General features: G+C 41.2%; 2 protein-coding genes across 2 annotated transcripts; both read left to right on the top strand.

The window, feature by feature from the left end:
* Window positions 1-10,655: 10,655 nt before the first annotated feature.
* LOC135429068 (CTD nuclear envelope phosphatase 1 homolog) lies at window positions 10,656-11,803 on the top strand. Its single transcript, XM_064683246.1, has 2 exons — window positions 10,656-10,821; window positions 10,885-11,803. The coding sequence occupies exons 1-2, from the start codon at window positions 10,790-10,792 to the stop codon at window positions 11,744-11,746; spliced, it is 894 nt and encodes a 297-aa protein (XP_064539316.1). The 5' UTR covers window positions 10,656-10,789; the 3' UTR covers window positions 11,747-11,803.
* Window positions 11,804-16,210: 4,407 nt separating this feature from the next.
* On the top strand, window positions 16,211-19,548 carry LOC135429102 (probable protein phosphatase 2C T23F11.1). The gene is made up of 4 exons (XM_064683297.1): window positions 16,211-16,416; window positions 16,827-17,150; window positions 17,976-18,306; window positions 18,372-19,548. The coding sequence occupies exons 2-4, from the start codon at window positions 16,866-16,868 to the stop codon at window positions 18,776-18,778; spliced, it is 1,023 nt and encodes a 340-aa protein (XP_064539367.1). The 5' UTR covers window positions 16,211-16,416; window positions 16,827-16,865; the 3' UTR covers window positions 18,779-19,548.
* The last annotated feature ends 2,218 nt before the right edge of the window (window positions 19,549-21,766 follow it).

Below are 21,766 nucleotides of genomic sequence, written 5' to 3'. Positions count from 1 at the left end.
AATACCAAAGGAAGACCAAGTTTATTTCTCGCTGTCCTGCAAATTTAAATAAAACGAATTTCTACCAAGTGCTCTCCTCCTCGATTCTCAAGAATTCAAATATGCTCTGCAGTTTTTCATGCTTTGCTAGCAGTGTAGTGTTTTTTTTTTGGTATTTTTCGTTATTTATGTTCTTTTTTTGGTATGTATGTATGTATGTCAGTCAGTCAATCAGTCAGTCAGGCAGTCAATCAGTCAGTCAGTCAGTCAGTCAGTCAATCAATCAGTCAATCATTCATTCGGTCAATCAATCAGTCAGGGCAAACACTATTATATATAGAGATTTGCGTGTGTATAGAAGCAAGCTGGAATATTTGTAACAGCAGCTCGACGCCTTGATTCAGGGTATCTACTAGTTGGTCACACCCGACTAGAGTACTTTTACTTGTTGCTGTTGTCGCTGCGGTTGTTTATAGCATTGGCATTTTGGGGCGCGCAACAATTTGAAATGTATTCAGAAACAAAAATTCAATAAATAACACAAACATATTCCGTTCAAATCGATCGGAAAGTCAATAAAATATCTAGTTTTATATGCAGCAAGTATTTGTAGCTGTTGCCAAGGCACACACACACACACACACAGACACACTCACACAGACAGACACTTGTTCAAAAACTAACTGCATGCTAGTATCGTATCTAGAGCATGAAATTCAACTGGCCGCCTGACTGGACTTGGACTGGAGTTGATTGGCAGAGCGATTTGAGTCTAAAAACCAATTGGCTTAGCCAAAGCAGAACAAAAAGCGGTTCGAGACCGGAAGATACCCTGCATTCCATTCTATATGCCCATATAAACACAAAAACCTGCACTGACAGGCGGCAAGCTCAAGTTTGGCTCGCATTTAAAAGGGGACTGACATTTAATGCCATTTCATATGCATATCTATATACCCCCCTTTCACTTGCATAAATACAGGGTATGGGCGTATTTAACTAAATATGTATTGAATCAATCATCGACTTTTGATGCCTGCAAACTTTGCTAATCTATAATTGTTTACATATGTTGAACATAAGGCAACAGCTTGCATTATCTTTCTTAAATTGAGCGTAAGATATTCAATTAGGCACAGCCAAAAACTGTCGAAAAGTTTAGGTAATTTTTTCCCCATTTACGTTAAACTAAAGCACAAATATTCCACAATAAGCCAATAATCTAATAATTTAATAATAATATTAGAAATATATTTCGTTACGAAATTGAATTTGCATAGAAGAAGAATTCTTAAACGTTTTAAACATTAGTACAATAATTCTTCTCAAAAAAACCGTTTCCAACATTCTAGAAAATCTGCCTAAAACTGAAAATTGTTCTTTTTGTCAGAACATTTGATTTAAAATAACTTTTCTCATACTAATTTTATTTTAACTAAATATAAATTTTTAGAACATTTTTTGGAAAATTTTAAAGCTGTATTTATGTTGGAAATTTTCAAAATATTTTCTTTATATTGGAATATTTCAACGCGTTTTATTTTGTGGCGACTTTCTAAAGTTTTGAAATCATATATATCGAGTTTCGATTAGGAATCGGGCATTGTTTTTTTGAAGTTCTTGAAATAGCGAATTTGTTCTTAAATTAACATTTTTAGAACATTTCAAATTTCAAAATATTGGATTTATTTTGGAAAATTTCAAGAAAGTATTATTTCGAATGGAAAATTTCAAAAAGATCTTTCTAGCGTTTTTCTTAGATTTAAAAAAAAATATATATTTTGAGTACAATAAGGAATTGGATATACTTTTTTAAAGAAGTTCTGGAAATAGGAATTGGATCTTAAATATATATATTATTTTTTTATTATATATATATTGTATTTTTGGTATATATATATATATATATGTATACTTGATATTCTGCAGGTTTTTCTAATAGTATAAAATTTCAAAAATCTCTGCGCACCTTTCAAAATGCACTTCGCGCTGCATTGTTGTTGTTGTGTTTATAGCCAGCACGCAAACAATGCCAAATGCAAGAAACTGCAACAACAACAACGACGACTACTACTGCAACAACAACAACTGCAACAACAACAACTGAAACTGCAACAACAACAACTGCAACTGCAACTGCCAGCGACCAATTACTCAATTCGCATGCAGCGGCGGCGACTGCGGCAGCCAATTGCAGTTTAAAGTTGAAGTTAAAATGCATTTGTGGAGTGATCGAAGCGCTGCCACCGCCCGAACTCGAAGTCCGCTCTCCGCTGTCGCCCCCTGTCTGTCTACCGCCCCGCCCCGCCCCGCGCCGCCCCATTATGCTTGACTACTGCGCGACACTCAAATTAACCAGTTAAAGACTAATTTTGATTGTGTATGTACACACACACACACACACACACACACACACACACACACACACACACACACACACACACAGTTTATCAGCTCACGTGCGGACATATGCACCTTAATACCCCCCTCCCCTCCCCCCCCCCCACCCTTGCCTAGCGAGAGAGGGTGCGCGCTGTCGTCGGCTCGCGTTCGTTTCTTAAGTCTTTCGTTTCGCCTGACACTAAACTGTTGCATTAAAGTGTTTTTGCTGTTGCTGTTGTTGTTGTTGTGGCTTGTTGTTGTGGCTTGTTTGTTGTTGTTTGTGGCTTGTTGTTGATTTGCAGCCGAGTTTGTTTTGGGCTTTGCTTTACTAGTTGGGTCAGGTTGCTGCAGATTCGAAAGTGGGTCAATTTATTACTGCAGTGCATTTTTCACTCAGCTGCTGCTCAGCTGCGTTTTGTAGGCTGATTTTGTAGGTGGGCGTCAATTTGGCCACAAATTTAATCACATTTTACGTCGCTTTGCTTGGCTCCAACTGTATAATCATTAGCCAGCGGCCGAAGGTCATGCAGCGAGCAGGAGTCCAACATGTGGCTCAAATGTTAGTTCAAAAGATGAGGAACCAATTGCATAACTGAGCAGCAGCAGAGGGTGGGCAGCGGACGGGCAGAGGGTGGGCAGAGGGTCAGCAATGCAGCTGAAAATGTTTGAAAAAGTTAAAGTTTGAGTGCGCAGCCATTAGAGAAGGCATCTCCACGGCTGCTGCTGCTACTCTAATGGGAATTGCAATCTGTGTTTTTTTTGTTTTTCTAATGTCTTCGATTTCGGCTTTCGGCTGTGTGAGAAAACGCGGCGCAGACAAAACGCATTGTCGGCCATTGACTGTTTTTTTTATGGCTGTCGATTGCAAATAATTTAAGGCATTGCGAATTGTGGCCATTGTGGGAGTTGCTTCAGCTTCGGGCAATTTGTTCGAGCCGCTCGCTCGTTCATCTTCGCATTGGCAACAAAGGCGGCTAAGTTGAAATTGAATTAACTGCATTTTTGTGGCTTGTTGCTGAGAAGAAAAAAAAAGAAAATCAACGAAAAAGAAAAACAACATTTATGCACTGCTTGCTCCAAAGCAGTCTTGCGATCGCTGCCGCAACAGGCAGCTTTTGAGCGCAATGCAAGCAGTGCTCAACTTTTGATCGAGTTGGCAGCGCTAGGAACCCTACTCTGCACTGCTTGACACTATCTGCTGCTTGCCAAATTAGTCGTTGCTACAACACCGTCAAAATGATCGTTAACAGTTTAAAAAATATTTTACGATATGATTGTAAAATATTTCAACAGCTTTTGTGTAATCAAAACAAATATATATTCCCAGAACACATTCAAGCTTATTATCAGCTCATGCATGCTCAGCTGTTCAGCAAACAAAATCTTTGCCAAATTAATATATAGAACTCGATCATTTCTAATCTACAACTGTTTTCGACTCTTACACATCAACAAAAAACATATTGTGCACGTCTTTTTGTGTATTTCAACTTTTGCCGCTTGACTGGCGACACAATTATCTGGTAATCCGATGCTCTCTGCTGAGCTAACATTTGGTCTCTCCTATTCCCAATGAAAACAGCGAAATAATCAAATATCGTTAAGAGTTTTTATTGCATAGAGTTTTTTTTTTTATATTTAAACAAATAAACATTATTCTAGTGTGTAAACAATTACAGCTAGCATCCGAGCCGAATTTCCAGTTCCGAATTTCGACAGTTCACTGCGAAAAAAAAAATTGTAGGAGACAAGATTATAACAAACGCCATGTTTGATATGCACTACATACATATATATTTTTCTGTTCTTTATCAGCAATATGCACACACCCAGCGAAAAATATACAAACATTGTTTCTGTGCACGCTTATCCACATTTCATTATATCTCTTCCTTTCTCCACTCCGTTCCTCGTGACGCTGTCGTTACAGTTATCAGTTGTATGTTTCGCTATAACGGTAATCGGCAGTTCATTTTGATGGACCCGCCGACGCCCTCGCTGCTTGACCCCTTGGTACACCTAACCTCTCATAGGCTATGTCTGACCGTGTATCAAATGCACAGACAAAGCCTAGTAGAGGCTAGATTTATAAGGAAATTTGTCGGGCGCCGCCCCTTGAAATAAGAAAAAAAAAAAACGTGGCAACACTTTTTCTTCTATGCTTTCCATGTCTCTTTCACCGAAGCTCAAAGGCGGATATTGTGGAAACTGAAGCGGGGGCGCAGCTGTGCAAAATCATTTGCCGCTGCGCCGCTTTCTTCTTGTTTCATTTACGTTTGCGTTTTAATTTATTAACTTGTTGCTGCCGTTTGCTTCGTGCTTTGCGTACGTACGTTGTTTTTTTTTTTTTGCTTTTAATATATATTTAAAAAGTCACGGGCCAACGAGCTCTTTTTACTCTTGGCAAACTTTCACTTTTGTCGTATTTATTTTTCGCATTTTCGTCAAGTAGCAAATTAATTGCAAACAAATAAATCGCTAAATTGAACAGCCGACTTTTCGTGCGAGCCAACCGAACGCCGATTCGCGAATGATTTAAAGCGAGGAGGGAGACTTCAGAAGAGCGTACAATTCGGGCCCAAACGCCAACTAGAATAACAGCAATAAATTCATATGTTCGTTACGTACATGCGTGTGTGTATATATGCACACACACATATATACATATGTATGCAGTTTGTTACTGTGACTGAGTGCATTTAAAGTTCAAGTTCAATGCGACGGTCGCTGCTGCTGCTGCTGCTGGTGCTGCTGCGCTCGCTGATTGCGTCGTATTAGAATTCTTGTTTGGCTCTCGCGTTGTCGCCCAGCAAACACACCCACACAAACGCCCTGACAAAGTGCACGTACACGCGAATCGATCCGATCCGATCGTTGTGGTCGTCGGTGGCGCCGACGCTGCCTTCTAGTCGCTTTCTATTTGGAAGCTCGCGCTGCTGGCACGAAGCTGTCGCTCTGCTCTGCTCTCTTGTTGGCTCTCCCGTCCGTGCCCCCACCTTGTACCTGCACGCTCATACGTCATAGACGAAACTAACGCTAGTTTCTCTCTGTTGCCATTGTTGATGTGTTGCTGGGGGCAGAAGTAATCCATGTCAGTAGAGCACGAACACTTTCGATTTTTTTTTTGGTTCTGTTTGACGTTGCGCGTCGCGTGGCGTCTGTTGGGCGTGCGTCTAGTTTTTTGTTTTTTTTTTTAGTAATTTCTCTTTTCTTGTGCTTTTTATTTCGCTTTTTAATTCAAATGTTTTTTTTTTCGCATATATCACTTTTTGAAGGGCGACGCCTTATTTCACAAGAATTTTGTAGTTGTGCACATATTTGAATCAACTCTCGACTTCAACGATCTTGACACTCGCACAGTTTTGGTTTTAATAAACTCGAGTATGAAGCGAGTTTAAGCTTTTATACTCTCCAGCGGCGTCGACGGCCAATGGCGGCGCACGCAGCGTTGCAGAAAAAAAGTTGAATTCCGCGTGCGTGTGTGTGTGAGTGAGTGTGTGCGCGCGATCGCTGCTTTCGTATGCTTCATTTTATTATTTTGTTGACTTTTTATATTCGAATTCTTGGCCAGCGAAATATGTACATACAGAAACGAAACGACGACGGAATGAACATTTTGCATCTTTCGATCGTCGTTTATATTGGCAATGGCGATGGCTCTGCCGACATCGCGACTGCGCTGCTGCTGCGGTTGCTTCTGCTGCACACACGCACACATGAATATGAGTTACTTGAGCATCATTTTGTTTTGTGTTGTTTTCGGTTGCTGTTTTTTCTTCGCTTTTTGGGCAATTGTTTTGCTTGTTTTTTTTTGGTGATTTTACACACACATTGATATCTGTTCTTTCTGCAGCCTGCGTCGCCCACTCTCCCCATTGCCAGACGTGTCGTTGTCGTTGCCGTTGCCGTTGTCGCTTCTGTCTCTCCTCTCTCTTTCTATCTTGCCGCGTATTGTATGATGCGTTTGTATTTGTGTTGTTGTTGTAGTTGTTGCTGTTTTTTTCTGTTCTGCCTTGCATGGGTGTTGTCTGCCTTTTTCTGAGGGCGCAAATTAAGTTCGACTCATTAAACCGGTCAGCTAAAATAAGGCAGCATCTGAAACTTAAGTGAAAAGCAGTTCATCAAGGAATAAACAACAAATTTCCTGCTGTTTTTCTTGTTGTGGTCACTTAAGCGTTTTGCAACAGTCCCCAAGTTATTGACCGACTTTGCTGTAACCCGAGCACATGAAACTTAATGCCCTTTTTTGAGTAACCGAGGAGAATAAGCAACCGGAGAGGCGCCAGATGACATACCAACACTTGCGGGCAGTTTAACGGTTAGCTGGGCAATGTAACTGTTCAGCTTAAGCAGCGAATAGGACATTTTTCTCTTCTGTTATCAAACCATAATTATTGAAATTACATTTATGTATCAGCTGGTATTTCGAATGTGTGTACATATGTACATACATACATACATACATATGTATGTATTCATGCACATCGTGTGAATGTGCCCAAAACGACAACAGTAAAGTTGATAAATCAACTTGAACTCTCTATGCACGCGCTGGTTATGATTAAATACAATACATATGCATATATGTATACATATGTACATAGGCTTATGCACGTACATATGTACATGTGTATATCAGTCGTCGTTCCTGTTTTATCATGCGATCGAATGCAATGAACTTAACGACTTTGCGCTTGTTTCTTTTAAAATAAAAATAATATACGAATTTAAAACAAGAGAGCTCTAGTCGAGAGTGCCCGATTGCAAGATATTCTCGGCATAGCTTCGAACTGCCGTTACTCACATGTATACATACATACATACATACATATACATATATGTAGAGTTACAACTCTCCAGAGATTACATGTTTTTGTCCTGCTGAGGAATGTTTTACAATTTTCAACTTTGTTATAATAATATAACAAATCAGATTGAGAATTACAATTTTGGCCGTTAGCTGAACTTTTACTTGATATATTCTTTAGAGTCGGATATGTTGCCTGTTACATACATTTGCACAACTAAATTATACCCCTTTTACTCACATACAAGTGCAGGGTATATAAATAATAAAAAAAAAAGAAGCAACAAACAAAAGAAATTCTTTGTTTACGGCGTGTCCAACCTGTGTAGAATAAGCGATCAGAAGAGCGAAGTCTCCGGCTGCGTCTCCGTCTCTGTCTACGTCTCCGGCTGTTGTTGACGCTTCAATTGGGGCGCAAATTGCAAAAGCCACAAAATAAAAAACCCAAATTGCAGCCCAAAACCAGAGAACATCAATTTTTGGGTGAAGAGTTTGCATTGAGTTCATTGGCATCGAGTGTGGCTTCATGTAGAATTTATTTATCACTTGAAATATTTTGCTAACAAATTGCAGTCAATGACATTGCTCTCCGCACAAATACTTACACACAAACACAAGTGTACACTCATGCGCACACAGAAGTTTTGGCAGCGGATGTGCTGCGCCTGTATGCGTGGGCAGGAGATAGAGCAACGGGCGGGCGGAAAGGCAGAGAACAACAACAGGTCACGCAGGCGTGCTAAAGTTTATTCATCTCGCCCAAAATGCGCAGCAGCTTCAAAAATCGTCAGCAAGTCTGAATTTGAGGCAAGAAATAAATGGATTGAATGATGATAGGAAGGAGAGAGAGGGAGAGAGAGAGAGAGAGCGGCTCCTGCACACTTGTGCAAAGCTCAGACGACGACGACAACAACAACAACATCAAACTTTTGGTTAGCTACTTTCCGAGTTGGCAATGTTGGGACTGATATAACAAAGGAGGAGAGAAGGGAAAAAAAGAAGGAGAGTCTACAACAACAACAACAACGGCCAGCAAAAATTGTTTAATTATAAATTGTAGAAAAAGCAAAATAGTCAAGCAAAAGAAGGCAGCGAGCGTGCGAGCGAGATGGCGATACGTTTTTGTTGAAGGACACACACGGTCTTTAAAAGTGAGTAATGCACTGGAGGTTGTTGACTCTGTCTCTGCCGGTTGTTGTTGTTATTGCGTTTTTTGCACTGCCCGCTGCCCACACACATACATACATATGAAACTGTGTTTGTGTGTGTGTGTGTGTTGTGTAGAATCTTTTGTTATGCGTTTTTATTTTTTGGCGCTGTCGTTTGATAGCAGCCGCTTATTTCGCTCTCTCTCTCTCCCGCTCTCTTTCTCTGCGTGTGTGTGAGTGTGTGTGCAAAGTCAAAGTGATTAAACTTTATGCGCAATTTATTTTGCATTCACATTCACCACACAAAAACACAACACAACAACAACTGATTGTTTAATTTTAACTTAACGCGCACAACAAAAAATAGCTGTAACAGGTTCGGGCTAACGACACGTATACGTAATTTTATGAGTTCAAACAGTTAATTTGGCAATTGCATTTGACATTTGCCTAACTTGGCTTGGGATTTGGCAGTTATGATATTATCTAAATGAATTATTCTTGTCGCAAAATCATATTTAGCTGATCTACAGGGAAATCTCTACGGACGGAAGGGGAGCGAGAGACCTTGGCTTAAATATACATTAAACAAGCCTTTCTATGCAATTCTCATTCGGTTGTCATCTGGCTGTCAAATGACACAACCGCAAGGAATTCGCGTGCTTTCCGGCTCAAGTTAATGCCACACTTGCAACTGTGGCAAGTCGCACGAGGCAGGCAACATGTGTCCAGATGCGGGTGTCAAAAACGTTTCCCAAGCTGACTCACTGCCGCATTTCTGCCTAGGGCTGCAAGAGTTGCAGTTGCGGTTGCGGTTGCGGTTGACAACCAGCAGACGCCATATCCAGACTTCATATACTATATAATCTGTATGTGTGTGCGTGTGTGTGTGCGTGTGCGTGTGTACTTTGTTGTATGTGAACAGATGCGCACAATATGGTGCATTAATTTTAGCTCCTGCCGGACGACACAGGCCAGGGACACAGTTGCAGTTGTTGCCGTTGTTGTTGCAGTTGTTGCCGTTGTTGTTGTTGCAGTTGTTGTTGTTGCCGTTGTTAATCGTCTTGACAGTCAGCCTCGTCGTCGTGCGTGCTGCTCCAAGGCCAGTGCAATATTTTACACTGTATAACGTCGCTTCTCGTCGTCAGTCGCCGACTTCCGTCAGCGTCTCCGCCATCCGCATCAAGTCGCCAGTCCCACCACCCACTCCACCCCCCCCCTCCGCCCCCGCCGCTGCCGCCGCCACTGGAAGTGCGTCATATTCGGATAGCTGGGAACGTGAACGGGAATGGGAATGTACAAATATTTTAGCTGGCGCTGCATTTCATGGCTGGCGTTTCATTTTTCGCCTTGACGACCGTCTGTTCTTTTATACCCTGTAACCATTTAAAACGACTGAAGAAAAGGGTATAATGTATTTAAGTGGCAGCAGGAGGCAACTCCGACTGTGTACTGTTTAATACCCTGTATTGCAAATGACTGAAGAATAGGGTATAATGTGTTTAACTAGCAGCAGGAATGAACTCCGACTGTCCTTGTCCGTATTTCCCTCTATCTAGATAAATTGTAGTTAAAATGTATCGAAACCTTTCCTGTTTACGCAAAATCGATAAATATCGATTCTAGGTTTTGCAAGAGCTGGATGCAATCAGTTTTAATTGTATATTCTAGGACAGTATTGCACAGATTTTGAATAATTTGCATTTCGTATATCATTCCTAGTCTATGCGGAGTACAAATGTAACTGGCTACAGGGTGTCTGCTAGTCGGGTAGCCTCATGGTGCTAGCTGTTACCATTGTCAGCTTAGCCCTCTATCCTGTCTGCAATTTGTAAATGCTTATGCTCATTTAACAGATCAATTTTATTATAGAATTATCGAAACCTTCCCTGTTTTTTTGCGAAATCGATAAATATCGATTGTTATCGATTAGTCTAGGTTTTTAGGGTATTTCGACGATTTAAAGAGCTGAATGCAATTAGTTTTAATTGTAATTCGAATACCATCTCTAGTCTATGTGGAGTACAAATTTAGCTGGCTACAGGGTGTCTGCTAGTCGGGTAGTTTTTCTGTTAGCATTGTCAGTCGCCCACACGGAATCACGAATGAGGCAAGCTGCTCGGATATCGAAACTGAATTTTCATCGTAATTATGGATTTGATCGATTCACACTGTGATTCATTAGGGCTTCGGATTTAGGGCCTTAACTGATGCGACAGACGAGCACCGCCAATAAAGCTAGGGTATTATGTTCCGTTCATAATTAAACAAGTCTCGATTACCGCATTAGAGAGTAACAGAAAGTTCGCATTCGCTTTGGGCCCATGGCAGGGAGCGGATGGTGCTCCCAAACACGAATTCCTCCTTTAGAATGAAGTGAAATGGGGTAGCTTGATTTGCTCAGTTTACTGTGGAACTCGAGTCAGGATCGATTCGTAATATAAGCACATATATTTTCTAATTGTAAAGCAAAATGGAAAACCAGGATAATTTCCTGCTATCGAAGTGAGTAGCCTTGCCGCCCATCTAAGTATTATTCCTCCCCATGTTTCCCTGAGTATCTTGCAGTTTTTACTTTCTGGGAACCTTGGGCATGCTCCTTACGGTGATTATTCTAGCGGTGCCCGTGCTGCGACACAAGCTCCGTATACTGCTGGCCAAATTCCATTGCAAATCGATAAACTACACGCCGATAACCTATTTGAAGGATGACATTTTGAACCACGTCTCGAGGCGGCGTCTCCGGCTGGTGCGGCGCAAGACCCTCATCCTGGACATGGACGAGACGCTGATAGCATCTGTGATACTCTACCAGGCCAAGGCGTCGGAGTCCGTGCCAGCCTCTTGTGATTACAGGGCTCGCAAATACAAGGCCAAGTCCATCCTGGTGGCCACGCTCCCCTACGACTTCTCCTTCTATCTGCCCCTGTCCGGAGCGAGTGTCTATGTCTATAAGCGACCGCATGTGGATTTCTTTCTGGATCGTGTGTCCAAGTGGTACAATCTGGTGGTCTTCACGGCCGCCACGGAGATGTATGCCTCGAGGGTGTTGGACTTTCTGGACGCGGGTCGGAATATTTTGACACGGCGAATGTATCGCCAGGATTGCATCAACATCTGCGGCATACGGGCCAAGTTTGTGTCCATAGCGCACAGCGATCTCTCCAATGTGCTGCTCCTGGACGACTGTCACATGGAGAACAGCTTCAATGTGGGCAACGCCGTTCACATCAAGAGCTATCGCATCGGCAGCAAGGACGACGAGCTGCTCCGCATGCTGCCCTTCCTCGATGCCCTGCGATTCACCCAGGATGTGCGCTCAATTCTCGGACGTTGCACCCGCTACGATTGCCTCACAACATGCCTGGCCACCCACTATTGTCTAGCCAAGGCAGCCGAGTCCGAGGCGGAGGATGTCAAGTGTCTATAACCAAATGCTCCCGATCTACTTTAATGGGCACATACAAACATCTTATCTATGTCGCAATTCGTTTGTTTTATTTCCCCCTCTCTCTTTCTCTTGCTCTTCATCCAAGTCAGGTTTAGTCATCCAACGTTTTATTAGTCACTGGCCAAGTGATTCACTAGCGACAACGACTTCGCCTTGTGCAAGGTTGCTGCCCTATCAGCCAACTATTAATCGAGCCCATTTTATGCAACAAGTGAAGAGTGCTCCGATCAAGGGCACTCGACTTGGAGATACTCTACCCGACACGGAGTTGTCGTATCATAAATGCAAATTTAATTGGCAATTAGGTGGGAACAGTTGGAGAGATCATTACCCAATATGGTTTCTCTTTATCTCTTATAAAAATCGATATTTATCGATTTTGGGGTAAACCTAGGAAATTATCGATAATTGTAAATAAATATGCAAATCGATTTATCGATTATGGGAAAAGCAGGGAGATTAACAATAATTTTACATAAATATGATGTCTTTATCTCTTATGAAAATCGATATTTATCGATGTTAAGATAACCAGGGAAATTATCGATTATTTTACATAATCTGAAAATCATTTTTGCAGTCTCTAGCTCTTATAATTTACGAGACATGTTTCAATATGGTGTCTTTATCTCTTATGAACATCGATATTTATCGATTTTTGGTATTTCTGGAAAGTTTTCGATAATTTTACAAAAACTGAATACTCTAGCTCTTAAAATTTTAAGACGTTTAATATGGTGTCTTCTGAAAATCGATATTTATCGATTTTGGGAATACCTGTGGATCTATCAATAATTTTATTATGAATATCACATGTGCAGTCACTAGCTATTTGAATTTCCAAATTATTTCGAAAAACTTAGGCTAAAACATTTGTATCAAGTTTATTTCAAATTATCGATTGGTTTTTCGAGCACTGATAATTTCCAAGATAATTCAAAAAACAGTTAAATAAACCTGATGCTGATGTTGATACCGTGTAGTGGAGTTGGAAATGAGTCCTTTCTCCTGCACTATACCTCTTTCCTCCCAATAGGAATGATATACATATGTATATGATATATGTATCTACTAGGTTAGGAAGATACCTTTAAGTTAAGGCTAAACCTTCGGAATCTTAAACATATCCATGGATCTATTTTTCATTTATTGAATTTTGAAACCAATTCCGAGACTGGCTGGCAAAATGTTCCTTTGTTAATCTCCATGACCAGGCGCTGGGTGCGGCAATTAAGTCACCACCAACGGCAGCGGCACCGGCAGCGGCAGCGGCAGCGGCAGCATCGTCGCCTCCGCAGCAACGACAGCAGCCACACACAAACAACAACAACACCAACAGCTCGAGGGGTGCGCGCATTTCCAGCGAAGATCATTATTGTCTCGCCGCCGCGGATGCTGGCGGCATCCAAAAAAAAAAAAAAAACAAGCTCCAAGCAGGCAAACAAGTTAATGAACCCGTTGCCGCCGCTCCGCCACAGCTAACGTCGCGGATCCTTGAACTCGAGTCGTCCAACTAGTTTGGCTTTGGTTCGGCTTTTGGCAACCAGGCTGCAACCAGAACCAAATCTGTGGCATCAATTCTCTGGAAATGATCGAAATTTCATTTCATTGCGACGGCGGCGGCAAAACTCAAAATTGAGTTCAACAGCATTCCGGTCTGGTCTTTCGGTCTTTCAGTCTGCTCCTGCGACTTGCCCCCCCCCCCCCCCTCTCCCTGTCGTCTGGAGCAGTGTTGCCAGCTTGGCTGTTTTCCAGCTAAATTCCAACTGTTTTCAGAGCTCCAAGCCCAAAAGAATTGCAATTTTCAATTCAATTAGCTATTTTTTTGCATACGAATAACAGCCCTGTTTATTGCTAGTTTCTGCTCAGACTTTTGCAACGGCAGTTGGCAACACTGCTGCCTGAAGCTGTGGCCAGACTAGTCCGATCAGCAAAAGCTAACAACCCTGTCTATTGCTTGTTGCTGCTCAAAAAGCTTATTCAGCTATTTTTAGCTACTTTTTGCAGCGACAGTTGGCAACACTCTTGTCTGGAGAGGGAGCTGTGGCCAGACTTGTGCGACTTGCTGCGACTGCGCAGCGACTGCGCTGTTAACTTTCCATTATCCTTGAGGCTGGAGTCATTGCCCCCGTCTCGCATTACACAATTGCAGCGGGCAGGCAGGAGCCGTGCATCTCGGATTCGCCTCTGGCCCCTGCCGCGCTCACGTTACACGGAACTCCAGTGGCCTACTTCCACTTGAATGGAATTAATGGGCATAGGAGTGGGTATATGGCCCGCCCGTTCGCATGAAACAAAGGCTTTTGTGCCAATGAGCAGGCCATCGGGCAACGGACAACCCCCAACACGAAGCCTCTCGATCCTGTGGCCAGCCAAAGACAAAGAAACTCATTTTGTCGCATGCAAAATTAATACAAAACAAATTCGAATGAGAGCTGACGGCACACACACACACACACACATACACACAGTCGCATATCTACATGCATGCACACATATGCATGTGCATGTGTGTGTATGTGTGTATATATAATTTTATTTTTATAACTGACCTCGAACTTTTGTGCAATGTGATTGAACTGCTACTGCGGCGATATCTGTGTGCTGCAGCCCCGCCCCCCCTTCCCCTCCTCCCGCTCCCTTCATGCAACATTTGCATGCAGACTGCATACGAATCGGTTGGAAAGCAGCCAGCGATAATGTCGCCGTTGTTGAGCTTGGAATAGGGATCGGAATCGGAATCGGGATCTGGATGCGTTTCGCTGTGACCGTTGACAAACAATATGGAAATTATTTAGTAGCCCGGGAGGGGTACAAATTCGAATGGCAAATGGTTAATGGCTGATGGTTAACGCGAGTGCATTGCCTTTAAGGGGGGGGGGGGGGGGGGGGGGTGCAGCCGACGACAACGTTAAATGCATAATAAATGCGCGTTTCAAGAGGCTTGGAAAATAAAATGCGTGCTGCGACTGAATTGCACTTTCAATGAGCTAAAACAAAAAGCAGAACAGGGGCAAAATAAATGCGAGGAGCAGGCGATAAGAACCGCAGCGAAAAAGAAAGAGAGACAGCGAGTAAGAGTGTGTGGGTTGGGTGGAAGTGAAGAGGGGAGGGACGGGCGTAACTGTGGGAAGACCATTGCAATAGAACCCTTGACTAAAGCAGGCCGGTATCGAACACGCCCATCTCAAAAAAAAAAAAAAACAAACAAATTTCATTGACATTTGTAACGTATTCAGCACTGGCGTTGATGAAAACAAAAGAGAGAGAGAGAGAGAGAGAGAGCACAGGGTACAGTTCTTTATCAGAAATACTCGATGCTTTTCGGTATCTCTGCTGCTGTGCAAATATTTAATATAGTTTTTGCTTTGTTTTCTTTTTAATAAGAAATCAAATAACAAAATAAACAAACACAAAGTAAAAAACGGCAGAGGCGGGTAAACCAACCTGAGTTAGGGGTATTCACTGGACACCGATCTATCGCATTTAGCGATGTTTAGCGTACGATAAATCGGAATGATTTGATTCTGTTTCGTCTGCGTGAACAATCCTGTCTAAGAAACAGAAAACCTAAACAAATATTTTTATTTTTATAATAGATAGTTAATTAGTTCTTTTTCTAAAAAGAATCAATTCAAAATATTGTTGACATCGATGCAGGCTTCCTCTGTATTACAAATAATTTATTTTAAAGTGGAGACCCCTAGCTCGCTTGTAGAACCCCCTTAAGAGTACGCCACTGAGCAACGGCAGCAGTGAGCACGAAAATGTTTGGCTGACGTCATTTGTCCTTGAATTCGTTTATTTGCCGCAAAACAGAATTTGCAAAATTCAATGCACTTGGCAGCAGCGGCAAAAGCCGAAAAGAACGAAGTTGAGAAACGCCAACAACGCCAGATAACATGATGATGGCGCGAGAGAGTCCAGAGAGTGAAAGCGAAAGAGCATAGCTGAAACAGAATCTGTGAGGTCTGTACACATATTATCTCATTAATAGCAAATTAATAAGCAACACGTTAGTCATATAAGACTAATCAGTCTGATTACGTTTTATTAGAACAACACATTACTTCTTGTTACAACGTGTTTTTTAATTAAATTCAAGATAATTATAGCTGTCAGTTTCGCATCGATGTTCAACGATGCTGATGGCTTAAAGCTCGTTGCTACGAGACGCACGCCAGCCAAGTAAAGTTTTAAAAATGTAAATTATGGGATATAGCAATACCGATTGGAAATCATTTTAGGCTTTAAAGAATTTTGCAGTGTTAATTAATAATTTCCATCAGATCAGCTAAGTACTAAAACCAATACAGACAGTAAAAATTACGCCAGATTCGCCGAAAAATACTATCGCTTGCAAATACTATCGATACTATCGACGATATTTCGCTAGGTTGCAATTCAATATTTATCGTTAACGATAAAGCATAAAGCAAAGTAAAGACTTGGTTAAAGAAACTCATTTAAGCAAAACTGCAACTGCGACGCCCGCTACAAAAAAAAACGTGTCGCTGCATTTATCATACGCGCAAAGCCAACACGAAATTCCGGCAATCAAGCGATAAACGTTTACAAATAAATGTAGTCGCAACACGCAAATTAGCCAGCTAAAGTTGTAAATGTATTGGGAGCAGCGCCAGTGCCAGGTAAGCTTCTCCGCCCGCAAACACACAGCTTTATTTTGCCTGCCATTGCCCGAGCCATTGTTCTAGACTTGTCGAAATTAACATTTTTGACCAGTTTGTCAGTCGCACTCAAAACACATCACATGACTAAGAAAAAGAGCCCCAGATACGTTATCAACGTTTTATCTAGTTTAACTGCGTTCGCCCTTTGCCCTGCTGTGCGCAAAAACAAACAAACAAAAAGAAACAGCAATAAATTGAAAAATACAGCAAAACGCAGAATCAAAGGTTGCTAACAATAATAACAAAGTGTTTCCTTTGTTTTGTTAATGTTTTGCAATCAACTTTGGCACCCTTATTTGAGCCGGGCAATGCCGGTTAATAGCCTTTAGTCTAACTGTCAACTTATCCCTTTATCTCTGGGCACACAGATAATCAGCGCCAACTGATAAGCGACCCACTGAGAGCAGATGGGACAGACACTTTCCGAGCCGGTGACCGCCAAGGAGTCATCGTATTGCCAGAATCAACAGTATCGCGTCGGCAGCAGCTGCATGCAGGGATGGCGCATCAACATGGAGGATTCGCACACACACATACTCGCCCTGCCGGACGACCCAAAGGCGGCCTTCTTTGCCGTCTACGACGGACATGGCGGCGCAACAGTCGCCCAATATGCCGGCAAGCATTTACACAAATTCGTGCTCAAGCGGCCCGAATACAATGAGAATGATATTGAGAAGGCGCTTAAACAGGTAAGAGAAACACCTCAGGGCCCAATTATAATGCATAATTCGGTTAACAGTTCGAACCGGCGTCCTGCCTTTCACATCCATAAGCCCAGCTTTTGATTGAACATCTAATTTTTCATATTTGGTTGGATTAATCTATAATTGGGGTTCAAGTTATTTCTGCTCAAAGCTGCAAAGCCCAAAAAGTGCATAATTTGAACCGGCTTCCTGCCTCGAGCAACTGGCTTTCCACATCCATAAGCCCAGCTTTTGGCTGAACCTTTATTTTGTCGTTTGTACTTGGATTAATCCAATGGTTGTATTTCTGCTCAAAGCTGCAAAGCCAAAAAAGTGCATAATTCGAACCGGCGACCTGCCTTGTGCTTTTTTTCGTGCACCTACATAAACCCAGGACTTGGTTGTACATTTAATTTGTAATATTTGCTTGGATTAATCCAATGGTTGGGGTTCAAGTTACTTGTGCTCAGGGCTTCTAAGCCCAAAAAGTGCATAATTCGAACCGGCGACCTGCCCTGCAATTTTCTTCGTGCACCTGGCTTTCCATATCGATAAACCCAGCTTTTGGTTGTACCTTTAGTTTGTGATATGTGCCTGGATTAATCCAAGGGTTGGGCTCCAGTTTATTGTGCTCAAAAGTGCTTTATTCCGCATCAAAAACAAATTGTTCCGTTCGTGTCCGTGTTCAGCTGTGTTTCGGCAACCAATTTAGTTAAACGTCCCACATCTGTTTAAACAACAATCGGATCATCGCCCTTGGAACACATCACTCAATCATCATCTCTCTCATCTCTCCACATCACTCAATGATCATCTCACTGGAATTTGTAGGGTTTTCTGGACATAGACTATGAGATGCTGCACAATGAGTCGTGGGGCGATCAAATGGCCGGATCTACGGCCGTCGTTGTGCTGGTCAAAGATAATATGCTGTATTGCGCCAATGCCGGCGACTCGCGGGCCATTGCCAGCGTCAACGGGCAGGTGGAGACGCTATCCGTGGACCACAAGCCGAACAATGAGGCGGAATCGAAGCGCATCATCGAGGGCGGCGGCTGGGTGGAATTTAATCGCGTCAATGGCAATCTTGCACTCTCCCGTGCGCTGGGCGACTTTGTGTTCAAGCGGGCGAACAAAAAGCCGGAAGATCAAATAGTCACAGGTAAAAATATATACACGTACGTACACAATAAACATTGTTAACACCTTGTTGTTGCTGTTTTGCAGCCTACCCGGACGTGGAGACGCGCCAAATAATGCCGGACTGGGAATTTATTGTGCTGGCATGCGATGGCATTTGGGATGTGATGAGCAATGAGGAAGTGCTGCAGTTCTGTCGGTCGCGCATCGCCATGGACAAGCAGCCGGAGGAGATTTGCGAGGAGCTGATGAACCATTGCCTCGCCCCCGATTGCCAAATGGGCGGCCTCGGCGGCGACAATATGACCGTTGTCCTTGTCTGCCTGCTGCACGATAAGCCCTACAGCGACCTGGTTGCGCGCTGCGCCAGCAGCAGCAGCAGTCGATCATCCAGCGGCCCGCCAGATGTGAACACGGAAACGTCGCCACCGGCGCCGACAGCAGCAGCGGAAGCACCTGTTTTGTCGTCGTCCCCGTCGTTACCCCCGCAATAAACTTGTTGTCGAAACCAAAGCGAAAAGTTCAACAATGCTAGTGACTGCTTTTACTCTGTTTGTAATACCCATGCAAGATATTGTATTATTATCCATCTAGTATTTTTCGTACCTTTAGATTGTGCTCTACTCTATTAAAGCTCTTTTCATATTTTTTCAATAACTCGAAGTCCGCTCGGATTCGTGATACACTCTATAAAATAGATTGGAAGCGAACTTTTTTATTATTTTACAACCCAACCTTTTTAATTTTCCCAAACTTGGTCAAATTTTCGAATTGGATTTGTTGAATGATCCGAAAATCGGACTTTAAATACCCAAAAAAAATTCCCATTTTAAAACTTTTTCAAAAAAAAACTTTAAATGTAAATAACTTGGTTAAGTCCGATTTCGGAAAGATCTGTCGTTTTGTACTCATGAAACTTTCTACAATAGATTGGCATTGAAAATGTTTGAACCAATCGTTGGTCGAGTTCAAAAAGCAATATCATTCGAAAATCAGGCTACATATACCCGAGATATATTCCAAATACACAAAACATTTTCTAAACACTTGGATAATATACATATATATATATATATAGATAAGTAATATGTAATTGTATAAAGGAACATTTTTTGTAGTGCGCGGAAAAATCGTTGTAAATTCCATTTGGGTAAAAACGATTTAACTTCGGATCGATCCAACATAGTCATGCTAGAGGCCTTTTTACATCGCAATAATAATGATACGAAAAACTGAAATAAACAAATTAGAAAAAACACCAAAATTTCGAGCTGTTTTGGGGGAGTTACGAGAGAGGTTGCTTCTGCTATATATATATATATATAGAGATCGGGCCCGCTAGATCACAAGATGTTCGAGAGTTGTGTACAGCATTTAAACTGGCTGTTTATTGTTTTTTTTTTTTGGTTTTTATTGGTTGACATGTTTTCATAATCGTTTCGATTTCCATTTTCCATTCGATCTTCGGCTAACTACATTTAATTAATTTTTGTTTTCTTGGTTTTTTCTTTTTATTTGATTCTCGTTTATGATACATACAATAAAATAAAATATGCATTTATGATTTTTGTTTTCGGTCTCATGGTGTCATTAACTTTCCTATAGCTTTAGATGATTTTTAGTTTTTTTCAGTTATAAGAGCTCGTATACTATTATATAAAGCGAGCACAATTTTCACTCCCAAGTATACGGAAAGAGTGGATGTTGTTCTTGTTGTTCTTGTTGTTTGTTTTCTGTCTCTCGGTGTATGGTAATGTTTAATATAATTTATGTGTATACTTCTGCATAGGGATATTGTTTAGTTATAGTTACGTTTTAGTTTATAGTTTAATCATATGCAATTTTATAAACCTTTTTTTTGTTTTGTTTTTGTTGTTGTTACTTTACATTTATCAATTTTGGTACAATTAATAATATTAATTATATACTCTTCGATTTTATTACATGTGTTTTCTATATATCAATTTCTTTAACAGACATTCTTTTTGTTTTTGTTTTGTTTTGTTTGTTTTTTTTTTCATGAATTTTCTTTTTATTTTTAGTGATAACAATGTGCGTAAGCATTTCTATGCAAGTATTTTGAACAGAAAAAAAATTGAAAATAAAAAAAATGAAAAAAAAACTCACGTTTATCATCGAAAAACAAAGTAAATGAAACCCTTCACAAGGGGCGCAGCATTAAAACAATATCAATTGATAAAAGTGTGTGAGAATATGGAAAGGCTTCTCTAGAAACTAAAACTATCTATATGAAATATTTAGATGGCAGTGCCAAAAGAATGAGAGATAAAGCAGCAGGCGTTTATTATACATGTAAGTATAGATTATAGGGTATTCCCGAACCGAGCTGATGTAAATGGTAAGCAAATGTCTTCTAACAATATCAAGCTTTCGTATTATACATTTTTCTGATTACTGAACTTAAAAGAATCCTACGAGGCAGCTGGTTGGGAATACCTCCAAACTCGTCTAGTTATTATATAATATATATAGATTTATATATATATATATATATATAAGATTGCGGCAGTGCCAAACAAAATAATAAATGGGCCAGTATCCTCTGCCGCCCTTGTGAAAGGCATATACTCTTCCAAATAATAAATAATATGGTATACATAATAATGATAATAGTAATAATAATAATAATGTCTTGAAAGCTATTTGAAATGACTCTGCACGACAATTGGATAAGAACGAAGGGTTATCTTCTTAGTTCTGGCTGGATTGTGTGTGTGTGTGTGTGTGTGTCGGGGATAGTTACATGCATATATATAGTGTATAGAGCGTGTATTATTATTACATATTACAATTATTTTTGTTTTGTTTTGTTTTTATCAGTAGTTTGTATAGTTTAACAAGGTGTCATTGTCAGTGTCATATGCGCTGCTTAAATATACAAAATAAATAACTTAAGAACTGAGGCTTTACAATAACAATTTTATTAATTTATTTGTTGCCTTAAAATTATTCAACATCAACAATGTTTCCTCTTCATCTTCATCTTCATCTTCAATCTTCATCTTCCATTATTCGTTTCGTTTCTTTTCGCTAACTCTATACCTCGCTTCTCTCTATATACTCCTCTCTCCATCGAGAACTGGCCAACCCAACAGCCTGGTTAGGGGTATTTGGCAATCAATCTGGCAATCCATATTCCCCAACCTTTTTTTATTTATTTTAATTATTTTTTTTTTTACATGCAACCAAAGAGTTCTTCGCTCTCCAAGTTGCATAATATCACACAGCGCACACGTGGCGTTTGTTGCACCTATTTGAATGCCAGCTACTCCCCCTAAGAATCCAGACTGGGTATACCGGTTCTCTAGTCCCATTTGTTACACTGTCCGTCATTCGTCGTTTCACTGTACAGTGAGAGTTGGTGGAGAACTTTGAAAACCAATTAAACAATGTATGTGTGGGTGGGTTGGGAGAAGGGCGTGATTGGGAGGGAAAGGGAGGCATACCAACTATAAGCTAAT

This window comes from Drosophila montana, unplaced genomic scaffold (genome assembly GCF_035044405.1).
Source record: "Drosophila montana isolate Dmon_TW-CO22-7 unplaced genomic scaffold, ASM3504440v1 contig_2583_1, whole genome shotgun sequence".
Classification (NCBI taxonomy): Eukaryota; Metazoa; Arthropoda; class Insecta; order Diptera; family Drosophilidae; genus Drosophila; species Drosophila montana.
The sequence above is the reverse complement of the archived record's forward strand: the minus strand, read 5'-3'. Positions and strand labels throughout refer to the sequence as shown.

Bases quoted from the DNA above. Each gene is read 5' to 3' on its own strand.
- LOC135429068 (XM_064683246.1), top strand. From the start codon at position 10,790: ATGGAAAACCAGGATAATTTCCTGCTATCGAA. The intron at 10,822-10,884 runs GTGAGTAGCCTT...AGTATCTTGCAG, and splicing joins GATAATTTCCTGCTATCGAA to TTTTTACTTTCTGGGAACCT.
- LOC135429102 (XM_064683297.1), top strand. From the start codon at position 16,866: ATGGGACAGACACTTTCCGAGCCGGTGACCGCCAAGGAGTCATCGTAT. The intron at 17,151-17,975 runs GTAAGAGAAACA...TGGAATTTGTAG, and splicing joins TTGAGAAGGCGCTTAAACAG to GGTTTTCTGGACATAGACTA. The intron at 18,307-18,371 runs GTAAAAATATAT...GCTGTTTTGCAG, and splicing joins GGAAGATCAAATAGTCACAG to CCTACCCGGACGTGGAGACG.